The sequence below is a fragment of the Pristiophorus japonicus genome, chromosome 8 (assembly GCF_044704955.1).
Source record: "Pristiophorus japonicus isolate sPriJap1 chromosome 8, sPriJap1.hap1, whole genome shotgun sequence".
Lineage (NCBI taxonomy): Eukaryota > Metazoa > Chordata > Chondrichthyes > Pristiophoridae > Pristiophorus > Pristiophorus japonicus.
The window spans coordinates 98,393,315-98,406,193 of NC_091984.1; the positions used below are offsets into that span (position 1 = coordinate 98,393,315).

Here is a 12,879-nt window from a genome sequence, read left to right on the forward strand (position 1 = left end):
TGATATTACATTTTTATTTTGCTATTGTCTCTTCTCCTGAAGGCAATGACTCATACTGGGATAAGGATTCACAGGTACCAGGCACCCTGGCCACATTTCATGTGTGAGCTTGGACAGTGAGTATTTGCAGGCTATTTCACCTGGAAAGAGGGCGGGGAAAGTGGCATAACAGCCAAGTTTCATCTTATTCTCATCCCATGTCCACACAAATGCACTTTCAAACTTGAATCCCTGTGTAATGATCAGTACCAGAACCCAGGCTAATATTTTTCACCTCCCTATCATAGTGGCAATTAAATTAATTGTAGGGCCTTATCACTACCTTTCCTGAGTTCAATTAATTAAACACAGGCCATGGATTCTAGAATCTTTCTGATTTGTGTGGCGCAGTACCATAAGATGTTATGCAATAATTCACTGAGCTATAGTGGAATCCCAGTGTAACATTTTTGTTATTACTAGTATACCAAAATGATTGAATTCTTTTTAAAGAGTTTTACTAATTAACATTTATAGTGATATAGAACTCCTGTGTTTTCTGGGAAATAGGGAGTCCATATTAAAAACAACATTGAATGAAAGAATCTTAATGTGGTTAGTAGGATAGTCCTGGCTGGAAAAGAATCAATAAATTTACCAGTGCTGTAAGCTACTAAACTGTATGATTTTAGCTAGTTAAAGTGCACTTGTGGGTACCTAAGCTTGGACTTCTGTCAATTTGTGTGTAAGCTCTCTAGACATTGTAACCAGAGCGTGTTGTTTCAGGGAAAGATTATGCACTCCATATTAAGCAAAAAGAAATTCTAGTTGTGTAGATCACTCACTAGCTTGGTCTGGATATCCTTAAGTATAGTGATGGATTTAACCATGAAGTTGACCCAAATATTGTAGCCCTGCATTACTGGTGTAATGGCTGATGTGACCTGTAGAGGGGGCTCTTGCAGAAAATAGAGCTCAGTCAGGCCAGTTCAGTTCACTTTACCGCAATTTTGCTTCTGGTGGATCAGTCAAGAAGTTGGTGGCTGGCTAGGATGTGTCCTATAATTTTGTGTTAAATACTTTGGCACAGAGCAGGTAAAACTTGACACCATGTTATAGCTAAACTCTTTGATAATGAAAGAGCCCAAGCCATTGAGTGTTGTAGGGACAAACGCACTCAAATGTTTAGTTGGATGATTCTTGGAATTATTATTTTTCCAGATAATAAGATTTAATCACCTGTACATATTCTGATTCTGATCAGTGTTGAGTAGGCGTCCATTCTTCTTCCAGCTGACTGTAGGCTTTGGGATGCCAGTAGCTTCACATGCCAGAGTGGTCTGCACATTGACGAGAACGGTGATATTGTTGAGGCCAGGAGCAACGGATGGAGGAACTAGGAGAGAACAGGGAAAACATTTTGTGCATTGGACCAAAAGGTTTGCGAAGTCTAAAAGTAGAAACAAATAATAACATCTGCTTATAGGTAGCTCAGTTGCAGTTTGAGTTTCTGAATAAATAGGTGTGTGTGGCAATAGCATTTGGTCCTCTCTCCTGATCATGATCATTGTACACTACTTCATATATAATGGTTTAATAGTTTGACATACATTGTGCATCCTTGTTTATCCACATTATTGACCATGAATTGGACATTAAAATCAAATGCTCTATTTTTCTGCCATATATGAGCATCTTGTTTATTTAACTTATTAATATTACAGAGTAGCTTTCTGTGTGTCTGTAATACAAAAAGGTAATTGACAAGAGACGCGTTATATGATGTATACCAGGAAAAAGGAGTATGGTTCAAAAACATATGGAGCATGTAACACACAAAGGTCAAACTTAACAAATACAATGAAAAAGACAAGGATTGTATCATTAGAAGCAGGATTTGTAAAACCCACATCTTTTAAGCCAGCGAAGTATATTTCCTCCTAAGAACTGATTTTTTACATGCTTTTAGTAATTACAGTAAGCTGGAAAGTGATAAGTATCTTAAGATTTCCCATGCTGGTCTAGTACAAAATGTATAAGTAGGTTTGCCACATTTCGCTAAGTCCAAAACCAGACAAAGTCAATAAGTGCATTGGAGGGATTCTGGCTTGAGTTCCAAAGTTTGCTTTGCTGACATTGAAAACTAATTGAAAACCTTAAATGATATCGCCACATCAGAAGTAAAAGAAAAATTATCTTCTATTTTGAAAATCAGAACTTCCTGCATTCAGGTTTTGAAATGTCCAAACTTCTCACTGAAAAAGCAAATAGGTGCTAACCAATATTGCAGCCGCGCAGGCGGATCACTGGCTTTTAACTGGGAAAAACTGCGCATGCGCGTTATTTTGAAAGGGCCGCACAGCCAAAAAAAACTTGAAGGGAACATTGGTGGTAACCCCTGAGGCAAAGATTCCTGGATGTTATCAGTAATTTATAGCTATGATCTGAAGGGTATTTACCATAGACTTGTACATCAATTCGCTTACGAGCTGTTCCAGCCGTGTTGGTTGCCATGCACAGATATCGGCCTGTATCTGTTACTTGAGCTGAGCCAATTTGCAATGAACCATCCTCTGAAAATGAATACCTGGTGAGGAAAAAGAATTGCATTTATATTTTCCTACCTTTTCGGAAATGCCCCAAAGTGCTTCATGTACAATTAATTACTGTGGATTGCAGTATGAATTCTATCAATGTTACTCGCCGTTGTTGAGGGCCATGAACCACATGGATGTCTTGCCCAATGGCTGTTCCAAAGAGTGATAGGATGCAGACTTGCACTTGTGGTTTTCCACACAATGAATTCTTGATTGGGCAGTTGCTAAGTGAGGGTCATGCACTTCCCAAAAGAAACCGACTATACTTGCATCAAATTCTGCTCTCTGGTTTTAACAGACGCATTGTGATGGATGTGTAGTGATAAGGGGCTCAATTTTCCCTAGTTATCTGCGCCGTTTTTTTGGCCTAAATTAAAATATTCAAGTTTCCCCAAAGATTGTGCGCCAGTGTAATTCAGTTAGTTACGATTTTTTTAGGGTTGTTTTTTTTGCATCATGCTGCGCCAGTTTTTCATATTTATGCAAGTTTTGCCATTTTTCCTAGGACGTCGTATGTGACCACTCCCAAAAGTTTTTTAGGTTTGTTTTTTTTGCATCATGCTGCAGACTTAAGAAAAACTGCACATTAAAAAATCGGTGCAGAATGACGCCATAGCTTTTATGCAAAATTTTGGAGGAAGTCAAGAACACATTCGCCCAGAAATATCGGTCGGCTGCTTCCTGCGGGCGATTGTGTAAAAAACTTTAAAAAAATGCGCACTTACCTTATCCTGCTGCATCCATGCAAGTTCCCGGTCCTGAGGCCTCTTCTGACCGTGTGTCGCAGCGCGTGCACGTCGGGACGTGCGCAGGCCTGGAGCTGAAGTCACATGGCTTTGGGCAGCCAATCAGGTAAAGTTGTTGGAGTTCCCATTATTATGAATGAGAAACAGCCCCCAAAACACACAAAACCAATAATAAAAAATAGAAAAAATACACAATATTTTTATTAATTTAAATTAAAGTTATTTAAGTATTTAAAAAATAAATATTTTTCCCATTTTTTAAAAAAGTTTTTTAAAATTATGGTTTAAAATAAACTTACTGTAGTGGGGAGGGTTTTTAACAATAAAATGTGTTTTTATAATTTTATTTTAAAATGTTTTGTGTATTTTAAAACTCTTACGCCTATAAAAGTAGGCAATGCTCCTGCTTTTTCAGGCGCAAGATTTTTGAGTATATTTGCTGAGCAAGATATGGATAAATCCCACAATCTTGCCCTTGCAAATGTCCTCACTCCCGAGATACGGAAGATTTGTCAAGCCCAAACTTGACAGAAGGAAGAGCCGTTTTTCAGCGCATGCGCATTGTGCACTGAAAACCGGCTTTTGCGATGCCTTCCCAGGTCCGTAGACACGGCTCTTCCTTCTGTCAAGCTGGGGCTTGACAAATCTTCCGTATCTCGGGAGTGAGGACATTTGCCAGAATTTCTGCCCCATTAAATATGCATTATGAAGCTTAATTTTTTCAAACTTAAAACGCAGAAAATGGAAGTCTAATACAATTCTTCAATTTTGGATCTTTTCCCCCCAAAGTGCCATGCCACCACCGAACGTCTCCAAACCGGGCTCGAGGGTCGGTGCGTCAGCCAGCAGAATCGGTCCCTCGCCCAGACACAGGGGCTCGGCTTCAAAAGAAGCCGGGGGGAGTGGGGGGAACCAAACTGAAGCGATGGAAACCCTTACACTATGCAGCAGCATCAAAAGAAGACTGGAGGAGGGGGTGGGGGAAAAGAGAGGGGTGTTGGGTGTTTGCCAAGCCCGTGTGTCCGGGCAAGGGAGCGATTCTGCCGGCCAACCCTTGAGTCCGGTGAGGAGATGTTCGGTCGGTGGTGGGGTGGTACTTTGAAAAAAATCTAAAATTAAAGAATTGCATTAGACTTCGTTGCCCCAAATGTCCACATTTGAATGCTTAGCTTCCTGTTCTAAGCAAGCCTATTGCGCTTGCTCAGACCTGGGTGGGGTCCATACTAGGGCGTCGATCTTGGGGAGTGAGAGAACAAGGAAGCTTTAACTCCTTGCTCTGTTGTTTTGAACTTCTTGCAAAGGTACAATTTAATTATGGGGGTAATACTGACAATGCCATACCTCGTGCAAGCCTTCTGCACGATGGTGCTGTGGAGGAGACGATTGATTCAACATCATCACATGAAGAATCTCAGAGCATGTAGGAAGATGGGCCGGAGGACTTACCCACGTCGGGTATATCGAGACAGCCATTCATGCCTGCACCTGATTGATACAGACTGTGTGAGAAGGCTGTGTTTCGGCAAAAAAGTTGTAACTGAGATCTGTGAGTTAGTAAAAGCAGACCTGCAGCCTAGAAGCGTCAGGAGGACTGCTTTGTCAGTTGAAGTGAAGGTTATAAGCTGTACTTTCATTCTATGCATCTGGATCATTCCAGGCCACAACTGGGGATGTGTGCATCATTTCTCAACATGCAACACATATCTGCATTCAGCAGGTGACTGCTGCACTTTATGCCTGGAAGAATGACTACATAAAGTTCACATGACCGCCCAGGCAATGCGTGACAGGGCTGTGGGCTTCTCCAGGATTGCTGGCTTCCCAAAGATACAGACCTGCACTGATTGTACCCACATTGCACATTGTGACGCGCAGCATAATAGAGAGGACCATGGCATATTGAAACAGCGTGTCTCATGCCTGGACCATTCCAGAGGCTACTTGCAATACTCCCGTGAGATTGTCGGTCAGTTCACTGTTGTGTGCTGCATGCTGCATAACTTGGTCATCATGAGGCAGCAGCAGCTGATAGTAGAAGACCCACCTGAGGTGAAAGTGGCTGATGATGAGGAGGAAGATGCAGAGGAGGAGGAGGAGGAGGAGGAGGAGGACGAGGACGATGAGGAAGCGATGAGGAAGCGATGCAACTACCTGAACCCGGAGCACGACGGCGGAGGCGGGCGGGCCATCATGCCCCTTTAACGATTGCTCGAGCCTTGCACCAGCAGCTCATCCGAGAACGCTTTGCTGCCTGAAGGTTCAACGGCAACTATTCCAAATGGACCATGTTTACTGTTTGGACCTGTTCCGTAATGTTGTGTTGTGTTAATGGAACAAATAATGGAAATTATTCTTCTTTACTTCAAAAAGTTGTGTTAATAATAGAACAGATTCAGTTATAATTTAAAATATATTTTATTCAAAAGTTTAACACTTGTTTGTACTTAACTTTTGTACTTAAAAATATTCTGTGTCAAACTTTAAAGTTTTCAGTTAAGATCACTTACAATCTTTAAGATCACTTACAAACTCTAAGATCACTTACAAACTCTAAGATCACTTACAAACTTTTAAACTTGTAAATGTACATAACTTACAAAATACATTTAATTTGAGAACAGTTACAACAGTAACAACAGCAAAGAAAGGCTGCAACCATCTCTCCTCCACCTTATTCGAAGAGCGGCCGATGCGCTTGGTGCCCGCAGGCGGTGGCGCAACGTTTCTCGGGTTGGTACCAAGCTTATTCTTTCGAACATCTCGGGTAATGCGGGGGGCAGGTGGTAATGTGGAAGGCCCGGCTTGGGCCTATTCAAAGGCTGGTCTGGGGATTGGAGTGGGAGTGGCAGTTGAATCTGTCAATGGGCGCAGGAGGGGATCTGGGCGAATTCCCTTATTGCAGCGACATTCCCTCCCTCATGTGCCGTGACTGTGTCTCAACTACCTTCAACATTCCCTCCCTCATATTTGCTGACAGTGTATCAGTTACCTGCGACATTCCCTCCCTCATGTTCACCAACAGTGTATGAACTACATGCAACATTCCCTCCCTCATGTTCACTGACAGCACATCAGCTGCCTGCGACATTCCCTCCCTCATGTGCCCGGACAGTGTTCCCATTTCTCGTGAGAGTGTTGTTACTTCTCCCGACAGTCCCGATATCTAATTACCCACCCCACTGATTGTGTCCAGGAGTGATCGTGTAAGATCAATGCTCTCTGCAATCATTGCCATCATCTGAACTACATCTATTAGTTCCTGCAACTCAAGAGAGCGCTGTCAAGCTCTCCTTCCCCTCCTCACCCTGGGTATGGCTCACTGCATCCCACTGGGACCCGCAGCCTCGGACGGTGGGGCCCTGGTTGTGCCTTGCTACATCCCACTGGGATCCACAGCCTCAGACTGTGAGAAACCATGGAATGTCCCAACACTCGTAACACTCAGGAAAGGGCCTGGCACCTCAATGGGCGGCACCTGCACTTTCTCCAGAGTGAATTCAACAGTGTGGGCTTCATCCATCACCTCCCCCTCCCCTCACTCCCATGCTCTTGGTCTGGAAGGTGGGATTGGAAGATGTTCTCTTCAGGCTCGTTCGCATCTGAATCTTCTTCTGCATTGGCTTCAGCCTTGTCAGGGTTGGCCTCAAGTTCTACAAAATATAACAGAACAGACAAATGGTTAGCTTCTCTGCAAAGATGAAAATATAACTTTTTAGTGAGGGTGTCTTACTGCTGGGTGGGATATATACAGATGGTCACATTTACAATTGTAATTCCAGTGAATAAATGAAAATATCACTTACACTAACTACTTGACCAAGGTCCTGCCACTTCTTTTTGCACTGGCCTCCAGACCTCGGGGTGGTCACCATTGCACAGTAATCTTCTGCAAGTTGGTACCAGTGTTTCTGCATTTCTTTTGGTGAAATTTTTATGTGACCGCTGCTGGTGTCCAGCTCATGCCATCTGGCCTCAATTACAGTAAAAAATTCTTGGTCCTTGAGCCGCGTTGCATATTGTATTGCAGCTCCAATTTTTCCAATGAGAATTAAAGTTCTTATGCACAACTGGCTCTTTAAAAATGGCCGAATGCAAACCGGGAGGTGTGCTGGGCATGCGCGCTCATAGCAGTCACGTCAAAAACATCCTTTTTTTTTTGCACATGTGCAGAAGGGTGGGGGGGCGCATCATTTTTTCAGCGCAGACATTAGGCTCCACCCCCCGAAGCTAAAGGACAGGCTGCATGGTGCCAATTTCAAAAAAATAGAATGGGGAAACTTGCTAGTTAATTTTTTTGGAGTAGTCAGGGCCAAAAAAATGGGCGTAACTCGCAATATGCCAAAAATCGTCATTGGGGAAAATTGAGCCCTTTGTTACTGGACTAGTAATGCAGAGGTCTTGACTAATAATCCAGAGAAGGTGAGTTCAAAAAGCACATGATTGTTTGAGAATTTAAATTCAGTTTTTTTTTTAAACCTGGAAATAAAAGCAGCTGGTTATCACTGAAAGTGACCATGAAGCTGTTGGATTGTCGCAAAAGCCGAACTAGTTCAGCAATGACATTTAGGGAAGAATACCTGCCAACCTTACCTGCTCTGGCCTTTGTGTGATTACTAGTGGCCTAGCAAGCCACTCAGTTATATCAAACCGCTATAAAGAATAACCATTGTGGGAGCACCACATGAGCATCAGTGATTCAAAGAAGGCACACCATCACCTTCTCAGGACAACTGGGAATGGGCAATAAATGCCCGAAAAATAAATTAAATAGTGTGTGAAAAGTGATATCTGACCGCAGGTTGCTTGCTGATAGAATGGCACCGTCCTTCCTCCAGGTGACTTGGGGAGCTGGTACCCCAATCACCACACACTTGAGCACTGCTGGCTGGTTGATGTGGACAGTCACCATCTGTGGACTTGCTTTTATTGTTGGAGCAACTACATGTTCAAAACAACAGAGGATTAGTACCAATTTAGTATGGTTAAAGCTGTAATGTTTGTCATTGAGGAAAAATAAATGGTCTTGTTGGAAAAAAAACAAGTGCCTATCATTGCTAACAAAAACAAAATCTTTCAAAGTGATATTGTATGAATAGTAGTATAAGTGATTGACAGAGTCCCTGCACTTTTTAAATTCAGTTTAACCCTTCTTCCACAAAAGTTATTTAATTTTACAGTTCAGAAAATAATGGCAACTTAATCATAGCTTTGTAATTATATTCTGGTGGGAGTCTCATCTGCATGATACACTTGTTGGGAAATCACAAATGAAAAATTGTGTACAGGTCACCTGCAATTTCCCAATATGCTATTCTGGTGAGTGAGGCTCCCCATCGGCAATACAAACGTGAAAATGCTGAGTATGTGCTATTTATTGGTTAGCTAACTTTTGAGTCTAGTACTCTTTATCTTTCTTTGGCTCCACCGAATCTTGCATGATTATGGCATCAATTTCAAAATCCAAATAGTCATTTGCATTCCACAATTCCATCCATTTTCCCCGTGATAACAGAAAATCAGTGACTGTGTTAATATCCATTTCCATTAGACCAAGATAGGAAGGTTTTGAATGTATACTCACCGCTTACTGCTACAGTAAATTCTCTTGTCATTTTCCCAGCAATGTTGCTTGCTACACAGGTGTATCGAGCTGTATCCCCAAGCTCAGCATTATTAATCTGAAGGTATCGTCCACTGGACAGGATGCGTATACGAGGGGTAGCCTGCCGATTCAATTGAAGAAACATGAAGTCACAGCTGTTACTTCAAAAACTACTTTAGTTGGGGTACGAATAGCAGCGCGAGTGCTTAAGGTGAGCAGGTGGCAGGCCAGTGTGTTGTTACTGCACAAGATAAAAGTTCACGGGGTTGGGTGTAATATATTAGCATGGATAGAGGATTGGCTAACTAACAGAGAACAGAGAGTTGGGATAAATGGTTCATTCTCGGGTTGGCAACCAGTAATTAGTGGGGTGCTGCAGGGATCAGTGCTGGGACGCCAACAATTTATAATCTATGTTAATGACTTGGAAGAAGGGACTGAGTGTAACGTAGCCAAGTTTGCTAATGATACAAAGATGGAAGGAAAAGCAATGTGTGAGGAGGACACACAAAATCTGCAAAAGGACTAAGTGAGTGGGCAAAAATTTGGCAAATGGAGTATAATGTTGGAAAGTGTGAGGTCATGCATTTTGGCAGAAAAAAATCAAAGAACAAGTTATTATTTAAATGGAGAAAGATTGCAAAGTGCCGCAGTACAATGGGACCTGGCGGTACTTGTGCATGAAACACAAAAGGATAGTATGCAGGTACAGCAAGTGATCAGGAAGGCCAATGGTATCTTGGCTTTTATTGCAAAGGGGATGGAGTATAAAAGCAGGGAAGTCTTGCTACAGCTATATAAGGTATTGATGAGGCCACACCTGGAATACTGCATGCAGTTTTAGTTTCCATATTTACGAAAGGATATACTTGCTTTGCAGGCAGTTCAGAGAAGGTTCACTAGGTTGATTCCGGGGATGAGGGGGTTGGAATTCAGAAGAATGAGAGGTGATCTTATCAAAACGTATAAGATTGAGGGGGCTTGACAAAGTGGATGCAGAGAGGATGTTTCCACTAATAGGGGAGACTGGAACTAGAGGGCATGATCTTAGAATAAGGGGCCGCCCATTTAAAACAGAGATGAGGAGAAATTTCTTCTCTCAGAGGGTTGTAAATCTGTGGAATTCATTGTCTCAGAGAGCTGTGGAAGTTGGGAACATTGAATACAATTAAGTCTGAAATAGACAGTTTCTTAAACAATATGCGGATAAGGGGTTATGGGGAGCGGGCAGGGAAGTGGAGCTGAGTTCATGATCAGATCAGCCATGATCTTATTGAATGGCAGAGCAGACTCGAGGGGGCGTATGGTCTACTCCTGTTCCTATTTCTTATGTTCTTATGTTCTTATGAATTCTAACTGTTGTTGCAATGTGAAGTAGAGTTGAAATTGCTGCTCCTGCTGCAGGCCTTTGGGAATGCACTGTCAAGGTTGGTTCAGTGTGGTTTTGAGGAATCCTTTCGTCAATATTGGTAAACAGATTAATCAATCATTCATCTCATTGTTTGTGGGACTTTGCAGATTTGCTATGGCATTTGGCTACTTTGCAGCAATCACTGCACTCCAAAAGTAATTTATTGCATGTAAAGCGCTTTGAGATACATCAACAATGTGATAAGGTGACTAAGATTTTTTCTCTTTTACTAAGGCTTTTGCTTGTAATGTCAGCAGCGAATTTGTGCATTAACTTTAGTGTTAGGATGGACCTCAATCAATTTGATCCACCACAATATAATACTGGATGTTAAAAACGTCTTCTAACACTCCGTCAATCCTTATATTAACAGAAGGTGACTGTTTACCTGTAGTGGCTTGCTGTCCTTTAGCCAGGTTAGTGTTGGAGGTGGGACAGCATCAGACTTGCATTCCAGGATTACCTGTCCATTCTGTAGCACAGCCAAGTCCTGAGGCCCACTTTGACCAGCAATGTTTGGTGGGACTGCATCAAAAGCACAACAGCAACTGAAGTAAAACTAGGCAACAACATTTCTATCAATCCCCCTTACCTCATAAGAACAGAATCTGCTTGTTTTTTTGGAAGACATTAGGGAGTGAGGTGTTGAGGGTCATTGCAGAAACTGGGATGTCATCGACATTCAGTGATATTTGTGAATAGCTTCTCCAGCTTCATGGACATCTGAGCTTGCAACCCGCGCACTCAGTCCCACAGTAAGGTAAGAATAGCTCAACTTCGAACTTGGTCACACATAGGGCAGTGTCCCAAAGCTGTGAGATCTCCTGCACAGGCAGGACCCTAGGAATCACCCCCCTCCCCAAGAGACGTCACCAAATAGGCCTGACTCTCACAGCATTTTGTCCCCAGTGTGTACTTCACTGTACCAATTGACTCAATGTGTCAATGTATTTTACTTTAAGTATACTGGAACAAAACTATACAGCAAAATGTACAAATGTAAAAAGGAAAAAAAACTGAATCTGCAATAATACATATATGTATTTTTATGAAGCACCTTTTCTCTTGCCTCAACTAAGTACATTGGAACAAGCCACCAAATCAAGAATCTAAATCTGTGGAAGGTATACACATTAAAATATACAACTGTTTTGGTTTCCATTGCAATAATCAGCTCCAGAAATCAGAAGAATCACAAATTGAAAGTGAATATTTTCAATAGTAGCCATATACATATTAATGTGGCCTGGAATGGCTAAGTGTTTGATACCCCTTTACATTACAGCACTGACACCAATGGCAGCTTTACCTCTGGAGGAATGGAAACTAGTTCCTAGGTTTCTCCAGAGGCAGTGTTGCTCGCAATGGGTAGGCTGTGATTAGTTCACCAGTACAGGTAAACAATGCAGTTTTCTCATCGGCAGTCTGATTAGACCTACTCCAACCATTGGGGAAGCTCTGGAAGCCAAAAATGAAAATCCTGACTTACAATGTTCAAGCAACTGTATATGAATACAATTTTATTTGAACCTTCATTTTTTTGCTTTACTGCCAGTACTGTGAAATCAGTCCCACAACACAAGTTTAACACATTCCACAACACCAGGCTCTCCAGCATATGACAGAATTGCAGCTGCTTGAAGTGGTTCTGTAATATAAAGGGGGCTGTGAGATCTCCTGTATTTATTAAACTTGCAGCTAGTGTCAATGCCAAGATGATACCGGAACTAGATCTAGTCAGATGCAGACTGAAATTCAGTCAAAAGTCTGTGCTACCGGGACAAACAATATGCTGCTTCAGTTATTTAGACTGAAATGCCAATTATACCCCAACTCTATGGCCAGACTATGTATTTTGTTGACTTACCATGTACCCTCACCAAATACTCTTTGTCATCATCTCCTGCTGTACTAGAAGCCAGACAAGTGTATCTGCCTGTATCTTGTAACTGCCAAGGAAAGAACACAAATGCCTTAAATTAAACTGCATCTATTTTTTTTATATTGCCCTTTTTGCATTCATGCTTTATAATTTTTTGTATTGCATCAAAAGCAACACTACCTGGGGAGAGGGGTTGCTGCAATCTCAGTGCATTGAATTTTGTCAAGTAATGTGAGAGCACCTAGAGGAGGGAGTCTCACATCTCTTCACACAACTGTCACTGAGGCAAACTCTTAAAACCTTTAGAACTTTTTAGTTTTACTGAAGAACCAACTATAGCCCGTTTAGATGCAATGAGGAAACCTCTGTGTGCCTGACCAGAGAATAATGCCGAGCTCGCAGTACTGAGTTATACCACCAGTTATGCTGCAATGCAGTAGTGGTCTCAAACTAGTACCTGCTGTACAATAGGCGTGATATGTCTGAATGGACCTTTACATTGCTGTCTACCCAAATGTAAACCCTTTAATCAGATTTGGTATGGTCATATTATAATCTTTATAGAGTAAATTCTATGAATCGGCATTCCCAGAGCCGAGCTTTGCATATTGGGAATTTGGGTGCTAGAGGTCACTGTACATAAAGGATTACATACATAGGAT

General features: G+C 42.0%; 1 protein-coding gene across 1 annotated transcript in view; it reads right to left on the minus strand.

The window, feature by feature from the left end:
* The window catches only part of hmcn1 (hemicentin 1), a 744,329-nt gene that overhangs the window by 131,892 nt on the left and 599,558 nt on the right, over window positions 1-12,879 (minus strand). The window contains exons 70-75 of the mRNA XM_070887155.1: window positions 12,203-12,284; window positions 10,724-10,860; window positions 8,904-9,045; window positions 8,116-8,260; window positions 2,439-2,566; window positions 1,219-1,375 (exon numbers count right to left, since the gene is read on the minus strand). Coding sequence (XP_070743256.1) covers window positions 1,219-1,375; window positions 2,439-2,566; window positions 8,116-8,260; window positions 8,904-9,045; window positions 10,724-10,860; window positions 12,203-12,284 — 791 coding nt within the window. The remainder of the gene's footprint in view (window positions 1-1,218; window positions 1,376-2,438; window positions 2,567-8,115; window positions 8,261-8,903; window positions 9,046-10,723; window positions 10,861-12,202; window positions 12,285-12,879) is intronic.